At 46.0% G+C, this 13,179-nt stretch overlaps 2 protein-coding genes across 6 annotated transcripts in view; one reads left to right on the top strand and one right to left on the bottom strand.

The window, feature by feature from the left end:
- Nucleotides 1-121: 121 nt before the first annotated feature.
- On the top strand, nt 122-7,516 carry tmem170a (transmembrane protein 170A). The gene is made up of 3 exons (XM_085914307.1): nt 122-1,492; nt 2,364-2,534; nt 5,926-7,516. Exons 1-3 carry the CDS (start codon nt 1,381-1,383, stop codon nt 6,054-6,056), a joined length of 414 nt encoding a protein of 137 aa, XP_085770433.1. The 5' UTR covers nt 122-1,380; the 3' UTR covers nt 6,057-7,516.
- A 2,387-nt stretch (nt 7,517-9,903) lies between these two features.
- Nucleotides 9,904-13,179, bottom strand: part of bcar1 (BCAR1 scaffold protein, Cas family member) — a 32,012-nt gene continuing 28,736 nt past the window's right edge. For 3 of the 5 annotated variants that reach the window (XM_085913594.1, XM_085913592.1, XM_085913593.1), the window contains one exon: nt 9,904-12,513. In XM_085913594.1, the coding sequence (XP_085769720.1) occupies nt 12,001-12,513 (513 nt within the window). In that variant the 3' untranslated portion in view covers nt 9,904-12,000. The remainder of the gene's footprint in view (nt 12,514-13,179) is intronic. The other 2 variants (XR_015066342.1, XR_015066343.1) reach the window with 2 other exon arrangements.

The following is a 13,179-nucleotide window of genomic DNA, read 5'->3' on the forward strand; positions in this document are numbered from 1 at the left end:
CCAGGCTAATTACTGGGTTAGCCTGAGGTGGCAAGGGGATGACCATCCAGTTAAGTCAGCATTTCAGGCGAGCTGGGAGAGAGGGGCAGGGAGAGGGGAAAGCTTTGGGTGGACTGGGGAGACAGTGGCGCAAGAGGTGGTTGTTTACGGCATGAATTTCTGCCCAGTGGTATTGTGGCCAGTGACTCCTCTGTGGCAGCTGAGGGCCCCAGAGGTTGATCTAAAGCTGCTTGAAGTCAAGTTAAGGGACAAAGAGGCAAATCTGGTGCGTGAGTTTCAATGCCGGGTGGTGGAGAACTACTCTGACCATATACTAGCCTTTACGGATGGTTCAAAGGACCAGGAAACTGGGGCTACAGGGGCAGCATTTTACATAAATAAATTAAATGTACAGTAATGTAAGAGAACATCGGACAATCTAAGTGTGTTCACTGTGGAATTGGCTGCTATCCTGATGGCAGTGCAATGGGCGGAGCAACTTGTAAATTGTAATTTCTTGGTATGTAGTGACTCTGTGTATGCAGTTAAAAGTATTGGGAGGGGCAGTTCTCTGAGCCGACAGGACCTTATTCAGGAAATTCTTTTGGCTGTTAGGGATGTCGCAGCGAGGGGGGTTAAGGTAGCACTGATGTGGGTTCCAGCACATGTGGGTATCCTGGCGAATGAGAGGGCTGACAAACTGGCAAAAGAGACAGTGAAAAAAGAGCGTGTGGAGACCAACATAGCGCTGTCTAAGTCTAAGGGTAAAAGTATTGTGTGGAGGGAAGTGATGCTGCAGTGGCAACAGCGGTGGGAGCAGGAGAGCAAAGGGAGGCACCTGTTCTCAGTGTGTAGTAGAGTGGCTGAGTCAGTTCATGAGTGTGGGAGAGGAGGGTGGAAAAGGAAGGATGAAGTCATTGTTGCCAGACTGAGGATAGGACATACTTTTCTTAACAGCACTCTCCACCTTCTGGGGAAACACCGGGATGGGCTGTGCTCTGAGTGTCAGGAGGAGGAGACGGTGCAACATGCGCTGCTTTCCTGTAGGAAATATTATGGGCAAAGGGTTGAGTTGATGGGGAAGCTGCGGACAGAAAGGCTTGAGGGAATATCGGTGAAAACCATTCTTGAAGTAGGGTCAAGTGGGAGGGGAAAGCGCTGGTTATTTGAGTTTTTAAAGAGCACTGGGCTGGTGAAGAGAATTTAGTGTTGTGATGTGAAAAAAAAAAGTAGGGGCGGCAATGCAACTAATAGGATGCAAGCTGCCGTTAAACCCCAACGAAGAAGAAGAAGAAGAAGAAGAAGAAGAAGAAGAAGAAGAAAACCACGAACAAAAAAACAAAATCTGAACAGTAGCTTTTACCCTTTCAGTCCGCCAACCGTCGAAGATTTTCGGGAAATATGGACCAGTATGGCGAAAATGATATATTAGAACAATTACTTGGAATGAATTTAGTACCAAGAAAAAATGCCACTCATCGATACAACGACACATCTCTTGCTGATTTCTCCGGTAGGTTTATATTGCTCTGAATGATTTGTATACATTACGTCGCTATGATTGTCAACCAAGCAAGTCACGAGCTTCATATCCGAACCACACTTGGGACTGGATTCAAGTCATTTGTGGGGCGTGAAGTTTCACTCATAGGTGTATTTTACCTATGTCTATTTTTTTTAATATAGCATATTACCAATGCTTCCAATGCGTACATCTGTAGTAGAACTCGCAGCTGTACAGTAGATGATGTTCCTCTTATGTTACAGCTAGATTCATATGATCATGCAATATGGCTCCCTAAACTTTTTTGGGGAGGCGGGGGCTTATTCCTAATATAACGAGTAAAAAAAAATACTTTCTGTTGGAATAGGTCTCTATGGCATACGTGATTAGCTCGGCAGTTTGCGCTATGCCGTCATCCTGCTCTGACCCTTTTCTTGCTCTCTTTCCACATTAGTTGATTTCAGTTAAGACTGCAAGCTGTGACCCTTTTCTTGCACAATCTTGCAGAGAAGGCTTCACGTCTGTGTGTCGATCTTTCTGGTACATTAAATAGTAAAACTGAGAAGGCAGCCTCCTGGTTATTACTATTAGCAGAGCGAGCATTAAAAATAAAATACTGGAAAAATGTAACAATTCAGTAACTATTTACAGCCTTTTACACAAAGGTTAGATTGAACGCTGATGTTTATACTGATCGTGAGCTTTTTTGATCGCTGGATTGGAGTCCATCTGTGGACACCATTTGATGATATCCTTTATAAAAGACATTAAGAATTTTTAAAGGAAGCCTCTAATTTTGTTGGTAATGAACAACTTGAGGGAGCCGGTAACCACATTTTGGATCAGTGTATGATGTGTTTTTATTTTATCTTTTTAACAGAAATGTGGTATGGAGTTTTTCTCTGGGCATCAGTCTCCTCTCTGGTCTTCCACCTGCCTGCTTGTCTGCTATCATTTGTTGCACTTCGGCAGCACAAAATGGCCCGATTGATGCCCATTGCCATCCTCTTAATGGGCATCGTTGGTCCTGTGGGTGGAGGAGTCCTCACAAGTAGGTTCTCGGCCTTTGTGACATTAAATAGATGGGGGACACCCTGAAGTGGTTGGCAGCCAATCACAGGGCACATGTAAACGAACAAACATCTGCACTCGTAACTATGGACAATTTGGAGTGCTCAATCGGCCTACCATGCATGTTTTTTTGAGAATGTGTGAGGAAACTGGAGCTCGGGGAGAACATGCAAACTCCACACATGGAGGACTGGAGGAGGAATCAAACCCGAATCATCTGAACTGTGAGGTGGCCGTGCCAACCAATGCCTTACCATGGCGCCCCAGTATTTTTATCAATGGTGGGCAAATAAAGCTTCAAGATGATTCGTGAACCCATTGTTGTGCTTACTTAGACCACTAGATGGCACTCTCTGTTCACCAAAGAGCTGAAAGCCCACCGACTTGCCATTTCTTAAAACCCATCCATCCATCCATCCATCTTCTTCCGCTTATCCGGGGTCAGGTCGCGGGGGCAGCAGCTTTAGGAGGGACTCCCAGACCTCCCTCTCCCCAGCCACTTCATCCAGCTCATCCCGGGGGATCCCAAGGCGTTCCCAGGCCAGCCGAGAGACGTAGTCTCTCCAGCGCGTCCTGGGTCGTCCCCGGGGTCTCCTACCGGTGGGACATGCCCGGAACACCTCCCCAGGGAGGCGTCCAGGAGGCATCCTGATGAGATGCCCGAGCCACCTCATCTGGCTCCTCTCAACGTGGAAGAGCAGCGGCTCTACTCCGAGTCTCTCCCAGATGACCGAGCTTCTCACCCTATCTCTAAGGGAGAGCCCGGACACCCTGCGGAGGAAACTCATTTCGGCCACTTGTATCCTGGATCTCGTTCTTTCGGTCACGACCCATAGCTCGTGACCATAGGTGAGGGTAGGAGCGTAGATCGACCGGTAAATGGAGAGCTTTGCCATTTGGCTCAGCTCTCTCTTCACCACGACGGACCGGTACAGAGTCCGCATTACTGCCGACGCTGCACCGATCCGCCTGTCGATCTCGCGCTTCATCCTGCCCTCACTCGTGAACAAGACCCCAAGATACTTGAACTCCTCCACTTGGGGCAGGATCTCATCCCCGATCCGGAGAGGGCATTCCACCCTTTTCCGACCGAGGACCATGGACTCTGATTTGGAGGTGCTGACCCTCATCCCGACCGCTTCACACTCGGCTGCGAACCGCTCCAGTGAAAGCTGGAGATCACAGACTGAAGAAGCCAACAGCACCACGTCATCTGCAAAAAGCAGTGACACGATGCTAAGGTCCCCAAACCGGACCCCCTCAACGCCTCGGCTGCGCCTAGAAATTCTGTCCATAAAAATTATGAACAGAATCGGTGACAAAGGGCAGCCTTGGCGGAGTCCAACCCTCACTGGGAACGAATCCGACTTACTGCCGGAAATGCGGACCAAACTCTGGCATTGGTGATACAGGGACCGAACCGCCCTTATGAGTTGGCTCGGCACCCTGTACTCCCGAAGCACCCTCCAGAGAACCTCCCGAGGGACACGGTCGAACGCCTTCTCCAAGTCCACAAAACACATGTGGACTGGTTGGGCGAACTCCCATGCACCCTCGAGGATCCTGCCGAGGGTGTAGAGCTGGTCCACTGTTCCACGGCCAGGACGAAAGCCACACTGCTCCTCCTGAATCCGAGGCTCGACCTCCCGACGGATCCTCCTCTCCAGCACCCCTGAATAGACCTTACCAGGGAGGCTGAGGAGTCTGATTTCCCCTGTAATTGGAACACACCCTCCGGTCCCCCTTCTTAAAGAGGGGAACCACCACCCCACCCAGTCTGCCAATCCAGAGGCACCGTCCCCGATGTCCACGCAATGCTGTAGAGGCGTGTCAGCCATGACAGCCCCACAACATCCAGAGCCTTTAAGAACTCCGGGCGGATCTCATCCACCCCCGGGGCCTTGCCACCGAGGAGTTTTTTAACTACCTCAGTGACTTCGACCTCCGAGATTGGAGAGTCCGCCTCAGAGTCCTCAGGCCCTGCTTCCACAATGGAAGGCGTGTCGGTGGAATTGAGGAGGTCTTCGAAGTATTCCCCCCACCGACTCACGACATCCCGAGTCGAGGTCAGCAGCACACCATCTCCACTGTAAACAGTGTTGACCGTGCACTGCTTCCCCCTCCTGAGACGCCGGATGGTGGACCAGAATTTCCTTGAAGCCGTCCGGAAGTCATTCTCCATGGCCTTGCCAAACTCCTCCCACGCCCGGGTTTTTGCCTCAGCAACCGCCGAAGCCGCGTTCCGCTTGGACATCCGGTACCTGTCAGCTGCTTCCGGAGTCCTGCAGGCCAAAACGGCCCTATAGGACTCCTTCTTCAGCTTGACTGCATCCCTTACCGCCGGTGTCCACCAGCGGGTTCGGGGATTGCCGCCACGACAGGCACCAACAACCTTACGGCCACAGCTCCGGTCGGCTGCCTCAACAATGGAGGCGTGGAACATGGTCCACTCGGACTCAATGTCCCCCGCCTCCCCCGGGATGTGGGAAAAGCTCTGCCGGAGGTGGGAGTTGGAGCTCTTCCTGACAGGGGATTCTGCCAGACGTTCCCAGCAGACCCTCATAGAGCGTTTGGGTCTGCCAGGTCGGACCGGCATCTTCCCCCACCATCGGAGCCAACCCACCACCAGGTGGTGATCAGTTGACAGCTCCGCCCCTCCCTTCACCCGAGTGTCCAAAACATACGGTCGCAAATCCGATGACACGACTACAAGGTCGATCAACGAACTGCGGCCTAGGGTGTCCTGGTGCCAAGTGCACACATGGACACCCTTATGCTTGAACATGGTGTTCATTATAGAAAATCCGTGTCGAGCACAGAAGTCCAATAATAGAACACCGCTCGGGTTCAGATCGGGAGGGCCGTTCCTCCCAATCACGCCCTTCCAGGTCTCACTGTCATTGCCCACGTGAGCATTGAAGTCACCCAGTAGAACGATGGAGTCCCCAGAAGGAGCGCTCTCCAGCACTTCCTCCAGGGACTCTAAGAAGGGTGGGTACTCTGAGCTGCCGTTCGGTGCATAGACACAAACAACAGTCAGGACCAGTCCCCCCACCCGAAGGCGGAGGGAGGCTACCCTCTCGCTCACCGGGGTGAACCCCAATGTGCAGGCGCCTAGCCGGGGGGCAATAAGTATGGTTTTCTTCCCTCACTTTAAACCAACATTGCCATCGAGAGTAACCAAAGAATACAACAACTGGTTCATGAAGCTTTTTTTCCCATCACAAATTATTATCCATTAGATAATAACACGTCATTTCCTTAGGCATGTTAAATATTTTAGCGATATCATTATCACAATATCCAACTCGCATGTTTCTCTCAATGTCATGTAGCTCTAATTTAAATGTGTTTTCTTGTGTTTGACATAGGTGCAGCCATCGCGGGTGTTTACAAGGCAGCAGGAAAGAGGATGATCTCTCTGGAGGCTTTAGTTTTCGGTGTGGGACAGTCCTTTTTGATTGTTGTTATTTCCTTCCTTCGAGTTCTCGCCACCCTTTAGCAAGCACTGACAAGGCTGGCCTGGCCTTATTACTTGTTGGAAGTTGCTGTGGCTTGGACAAATTGAGACGTGTTAGGCCTTGGATGTGTCTTTATTACCTGCTGATCGATCACGCCAAGAATGAATTCTTCTCGGCTAAAACAAGGAAAAGCAAATTCAAGTTGAGAATGCTCATTGTATGAGCAGAAATACAATATACGTAGGTTCCGACTACTTGTCACTCAGTATGCAGGACGATGTCCACTGATGAGGAATGTGTTTGGTTTACAAAATGGCAATAAGTTCATGCATCAAAGAGAACTTTTGAAGATCATTTTAGATGTTTAAATATAAATTCCAGAGAGTGATTTGAAGTTATTTTCAACAGACTTATTTATAATCAGGGAAAAGATCCATAAGTTCTTTGGGTATTGTGGAAGAAAGCTGCAGGGGTTGTAAATTATTTACGTGATGTAGTTTGTGTAAAGATCGATATTAAACAAGCCTGTCATTTTTTTAATCCATGTTCCTATATGATGTTGAGGGCAGCTGGCTGCCTTCCATTGACATAATTTTTTTGGATCTGGAGACTTCTAATTCTCCCAGGTGTCTAGTTCATGACAGTTTTGATTTCATAAACAATGTTTTTGTTTTAGTTTGATCTTGTCGATAATGTTTAGTCTTAATATATCCCTTTCATGCCAAGCAACAACACAGTTGAGTAAATGGAGACTTGACCAATTTGACTACACTAATATTACTTTTGAAAAACTGCAACGACCCAAACAGCAAGGGGATGATTAATGGAGAATATATACATACGCACGTTACAAGTTGCTTTCTCCTGAAAATAGTTGAGGGAAAAAATTTATTAATGGAAACACTGACAATCCACTGGAACTCAACCCTGTTTTGGTAAAAGGGCATTTATCATAATAAATCCGAGGAGTTTGTCTATGCTTCTTTCCAAGTACTTTTTAAAATGTGTTGACATCATGTAATGGCATCTGTGTCCAGTATAATTATTCTGATAAAACTTCAGCAAAACTCCCTGCTCTTTGCTTCGAAAGATAAAATTAAAACCATTCTTTTTCATAAGGTTCATACCTCTCGTATTGCCAACCTCAACAACCTCTGCTCCCGCCCCTCCTGCTGTTCCATCCATCTCCTTTGCACTGCTGACCGATGTCTTGTTATTAACTATATCCTATTGTACCCCCGTATATCCCCACCCTTTTTATTCCCTGTAAAGCGTCTTTGGGTCATTGAAAAGTGCTATATAAATTCAATGAATTATTATTATTATAATTGCTTTCTAGCTATGACAATTGTGATAATTCTGTATTATGTCCTTTAAATCCATGACAAAGGAATTGTCAAGAAACTCCAAGATGTTAATCTTGGTAATGCCATTTTATGTATGTTGCAGTCACTTCACCTGATGGGTGGGAAAACGCTGTAAATAAACACGCTACAACAAACTAACTTTGAGGGTGTACATTTATTACATTGACCACATCGCCAATGAAATAACAAATACATACATATACATACAGTTTGGGTAGTAAAGTGGCTGTCCCGCAATCCAAAGGTTGCAAATTTGATCCCCATCTGACGCATCCTTGAGTAAAATCCGAAAACTTTAGTTGCTCCTGGTGCTGCGTCATTGTGTAAATGAGCTATTATATTTTTATGATGATAATACTGCATAGTGTATTCCATAAAATTGTGGCAGAAAGAGGTGCTTTGGGTACCTTGAAGGTAGTAATACATGATACAAGAGAAGCCCATTTATTTACCATTCCCTTTGATTAGTGGTTACCCAAGTGTGGTACATGAGTTATTTCTGGCGATGAGAAATAATCACCAAATTAAATAAAATTAAACACATTTAAGACATGCAATTGAATTTACCACTAGAAACCTATCGCGATGCATACAGCCTGTTACCCCCATTTTTAATCAATGTAATCAAGCACAGTTTAGGTCTGTTAAAGTATAAATCATAGTACAATACATTTTGCATTTAATTCAACTGCTTTTATGCATCTTGCTCGTTTACTTTTTCGTGCGATATATTTGAATTGCATCATTACAGGTTTTTTAACCGCAGCGTTAATTTTCAAATCATGCACATTGTTACAGTAGATTCCCATAAATATACATTTTCTTTTCGTTAGGAATAAAACTTCTACTTTTTATTTAATGAACACTTCGGCCTACAACATTACTGTGTTTTAAAGTCGATTAGTGTAGTAGTTGGATCAGTATTTTTTTCAGGCGGTACACAATACCACAGCTAGTATAAAACAATACTAGTGCACAATTTTATTTTGTATTTGAAAATATATCTTCAGGCGGCTCGGTGGAGCGCTGGGTAGCACGTCTGCCTGACAGTTAGGAGGGTGCGGGTTCAAGTCCACCTCCGGCCCTCCCTGTGTGGAGTTTGCATGTTCTCCCCGTGTCCCCTTGGGTTTTCTCCGGGCACTCTGGTTTCCTCCCACATCCCAAAAACATGCTTGGTAGGCCGATTGAAGACTCAAAATTGTCCCTAGGTATGAATGCGAGTGTGGATGGTTGTTTGTCTCTGTGTGCCCTGCGATTAGCTGGCAACCGGTTCAGGGTGTCCCCCGTCTACTGCCCGATGACGGCTGGGATAGGCTCCAGCACGCCCGCGACCCCCGTGGGGACAAAGCGGTTCAGAAAATGGATGGGTGGAAATATATCTTCATAATTTAAAGGAAACATTTTAACGTTGTTTGTAGTATCACTAGTGTGACTTCCAAAATAGAGGTTTAACAGAGGTTGACTTTGAACAACTGTTCATTCACATGAAATGTATAAAAGGTTTGAAATAAATGGCTTCAGTCTCATTTTGCAAAAGACAACCTGATTATTTCCATGGTTGTCACTTTTGCATATCCATTATGAAACATTTCAAATTCAAACAGATCATTTAGGGATGAGAATGCACTATGCTATATCATGTTTATTGTATTTTGAGTTAGACCATGCAGAGGTTTTTGACAAACACTAGCATTTGTTTATGGGCCTTTTTCACAGCAGTCATTTTAACAGTGTAAGACAGTCATAGTGGAATCGTTCAAAAGACCATCCATCCTCTACCCCTTTGGGTCATAGGGGCAGCAGCTTCAGCAGAGAAGCCCAAACTTCCCTCTCCCCAACCACTTCTTCCAACTCTTGTGGAGGGATCTCAAGGCAATCCCAGGCCAGTAGAGAAACACAGTCTCTCCAGCATGTCCTAAGTCTCTTGCTCGTGAGACATGCCCGAAACACCACATCAGGGAGGTGTCCAGAAGGCCTTCTAATCAGATGCCCAAGCCACTTCAACGTGGAAGAGCAGCGGCTCGACTTAAGAGTCCCTCGCGGATGACCAGGCTTCTCACCCTATCTCGAAGGGAGAGTCCGGACACCCTGCAGATGGCAGACACTCAAAAAACAAACAAAATAAACATAAACAACACAGGAATTAATGTATTTCTGATATGAACTTCACTTGTCTAAGGCTTTAGGAGTACCGTGAGATAATTTACACACTGAGTGCAGCATCTTATGGCAGGTCGTGCCTCAGCATCTTGCACAGGGATTCAGCTACTTCTACTGTGAATCAAAGCCGATCACAATGAGTCAGTATGTTATCAATGGAATTGCCCAACAACAACTCACAAACATCTACAATTTATTTACATATTTTCCCCGCTTTTGCTCGGGACCTGTACTGAGTGATACTCATGTTTCATTGTGAATACATTCAAACAAATATATATATATATATATATATATATATATATATATATATATATATATATATATATATATATATATATATATATATATATATATATATATATATATATAAATTATTGGCAGACATTAAAAGAGAATAAGATATGTACAGTCTGTAAAAGTCAAACCTAAAAGTTTCATCCTGCTGTGTGTAAAAAGATGTCTTATTTGTTTTTTCAAACATCCCACAACATATATACCAACATATATATATGTGTGTGTTTTCTCCGGGCACTCCAGTTTCCTCCCACATCCCAAAATCATGCTTGGTAGGCCGATTGAGCACTCCAAATTGCCCCTAGGTGTGAGTGCGAGTGCAGATGGTTGTTCGTCTCTGTGTGCCCTGCGATTGGCTGGCAACCAGTTCAGGGTGTCCCCCCGCCTGCTGCCCGATGACGCCTGGGATAGGCTCCAGCACGCCCGCGACCCCCGTGGGGACAAAGCGGTTCAGAAAATGGATGGATGGATATATATATATATACACATACACATACAGTGAAGCCTCAGTTTTCGAACACAATCCGTTCCAGAAGGCTGTTTGAGAAGTGAATCATTCGAATTCCGGATCATGTTTTCCCATTAGAAATAATGGGAACATTTTTTAATCCGTTCGAAGCAAAAAAAAACCGTCATTTTTTCATTTGCGCATTTTTGTCCGATCGCGCAACTGCAGCGCACCGCCGAACGCGCAACCGTAGCGCGTCGCCGACCACGCAACTGCACCACGCTGGTCACATATTGACAGACCGGCCACTGAAATTTAGAAAATATTTTTAAAGTCGGGCGGCTCGGTGGAGCAGTGGGTAGCACGTCCGCCTCACAGTTAGGAGGGTGCGGGTTCGATTCCACCTCTGGCCCTCCCTGTGTGGAGTTTGCATGTTCTCCCCGTGTCCGCGTGGGTTTTCTCCGGGCACTCCGGTTTCCTCCCACATCCCAAAAACATGCTTGATAGGCAGATTGAGCACTCCAAATTGTCCCTAGGTGTGAGTGCGAGTGCGAATGGTTGTTCGTCTCTGTGTGCCCTGCGATTGGTTGGCAACCAGTTCAGGGTGTGCCCTGCCTACTGCCCGATGACAGCTGGGATAGGCTCCAGCATAGCCGCGACCCCCGTGGGGACTGAGCGGTTCAGGAAATAGAGGGATGGATTTTTAAAGTCCTGATGTACTTTCCAAAATTTAAGTGGACCTCAGTCCGCAGGAAATTTGATTTTGTCCGATTGCGCAACTGCAGCGCACTGCCGAACACGCAACCGTGGCGCAACTGCACCGCGCTGGTCGCATGATTGTGACAGAGCCATCGCTGAAATTTAGAAAATATTTTTACAGTCCTGACTTACTTTCTAAAATTTAAGTGGACCTCGGTGCGCAGGGAGCTTAATTTTGTCCGATCGCGCAACTGCAGCGCACTGCCGAATGCGCAACCGTAGTGCGCCGCCAAACGTGCAACCGTAGTGCGCCGCCAATCGCGCAACTGCACCTCGCTGGTCGCATTATTGTGACAGAGCGGTCGCTAAAATTTAGAAAATATTTAATTTAAGTGGACCTCAGTGCGCAAGGGGCTTAATTTGGTCCGATCGCGCAACCGCAGCGCGCCGGGCGCTCACTGTCGCATTGCTTTAGGAGCGTCTTTGTGTTTTAGGATGGCTTTACTGCTCCCACTTGCTTCATTTGATGCAATCCTCAGAGTAGCGAGAATGTCATAACGAACAAAGTCAGTTGGCATGCTTGTCCTCTCGGCTCATCTCGCGAGGTTCGACAACGAAATTTTGTCCGACATCCGAAGCAAAAAAATCTCGAATTTTTTGTTCGAATACCGAATTGTTCGAGAACCGGGACGTTCAAAAACCGAGGCTCCACTGTGTGTGTGTAAGTGTATATACATACTTCTGACCTCAGGTGCTGTATATATATATATATAGCTTCTCTGATATCCACTCATGCATGTCAGAGAAAGTCACAGACTCATTTGATCCAGAGTTCCATGGGACCTCTTGAGCTATATTATATAAAAGCAGAAAGAATCAAATGCAGTGGCCCTGTCCAGAAGTTTTTCAGGTTTCCTCTGTGAATTATGCTGCTTGGCATGTACTTACATGCCAGAGAGCAAATCCTGACTTTGGCATTGCTCTTTTGTCAATAGCATCTGATTCCTGGTCAGTCTATAACATCAACAGCTGTCCAAGCACCATTTTAAATTGCTGTGTACATCCTGCCAGTTCCCTCACTTGTTCACTCATTTCCCTGGTTGCTCCAGGTGATGGATATTGCAGTGCTGCTGTCTTAGTACTGATGACGATGTCTTTGAGCTTATTACAGAGGGTGTTGCTGCTCTGACCTACGTCCGCTTGAACTTCAGGTGACTTGGCCTGACGGGATAGCGTGTCGCCAATGAAAACTAGCTTATGTGCGCTAAGGATGACGAGCTTGCTGTGAGCCACAAAGACCTTGGGCAGCTGATTGGAGTTGACGGCAGTGAAAAAGGCATCAATAGCATTGTTAACGGTTGTGAAGTTCTGCTCAGACTGCTCGAGGTAAAAGAGAAGAAGTTGGCGGTCGACGTGGCACAACTTGGAGGAGCCATTTTGAGGATGAATCATTGATGGAGCCCAGCCAGTCATGTCATTGTTGATCGGTCGGCTCACTTCCTGCTCGAGTCGTTCAAACTGTTTGATCTGTTGTATTAGAAGGAGAGAGAGTATGGTAGTTAATTGTACAATTTAAAATTATCTAAATCACGGTACTTCAAAATTCCAGTTTGGAACAATTGCAACCAATATGCGATTTGTGAGACTACTCAAAACAGATGATAGAATGAAGACCTTTCACCAATGCTGCATTAAAATACGATGGTGTGGGGAAAAAAGATTTGCCCCCTTCCTGATGACTGATATTTTTTTACGTATTAATCAAAGTTTCACAAAAGTAAACATAACTTGCAGTGTCTAAAAGTGTGTGTGTGTGTGTGTGTGTGTGTATGTGTGTGTGTGTGTGGGGGGGGGGGGGGCAGGGTTCTGGTCCCATGGGAGAAAAAAAATAAACACAATGCTCATCTTAATTTGCCAAGAAACACCTTTCATGACTAAGACAAAAATTCTGTGGCCTGATAAAGCCAAAGTTGATCTTTTTGGAGGGTGTGCTGCCTGTTACAGTTGAAAAAGGGCATTTACTGTAATTTTTGGACTATAAGTCGCTCTGGAGTATAAGTCACACCAGCCATAAAATGCACAATAAAGTGAAAAAAAAAAACATATATAAGTCGCACTGGAGTATAAGTCGCACTTTTGGGGCAAATTTATTTGTCAAAATCTAACACCAAGAACAGACATGAACCAGCAACA

The sequence above is a fragment of the Syngnathus leptorhynchus genome, chromosome 6 (genome assembly GCF_054491065.1).
Source record: "Syngnathus leptorhynchus isolate UIUO chromosome 6, UIUO_Slep, whole genome shotgun sequence".
Lineage (NCBI taxonomy): Eukaryota > Metazoa > Chordata > Actinopteri > Syngnathiformes > Syngnathidae > Syngnathus > Syngnathus leptorhynchus.

Excerpts from the sequence above, each read along its gene's own strand:
- tmem170a (XM_085914307.1), top strand. The coding sequence starts at position 1,381 with ATGGACCAGTATGGCGAAAATGATATATTAGAACAATTACTTGGAATG. Across the intron at positions 1,493-2,363 it reads ATCTCTTGCTGATTTCTCCG|AAATGTGGTATGGAGTTTTT; the intron begins GTAGGTTTATAT and ends TCTTTTTAACAG. Across the intron at positions 2,535-5,925 it reads GGGTGGAGGAGTCCTCACAA|GTGCAGCCATCGCGGGTGTT; the intron begins GTAGGTTCTCGG and ends TGTTTGACATAG.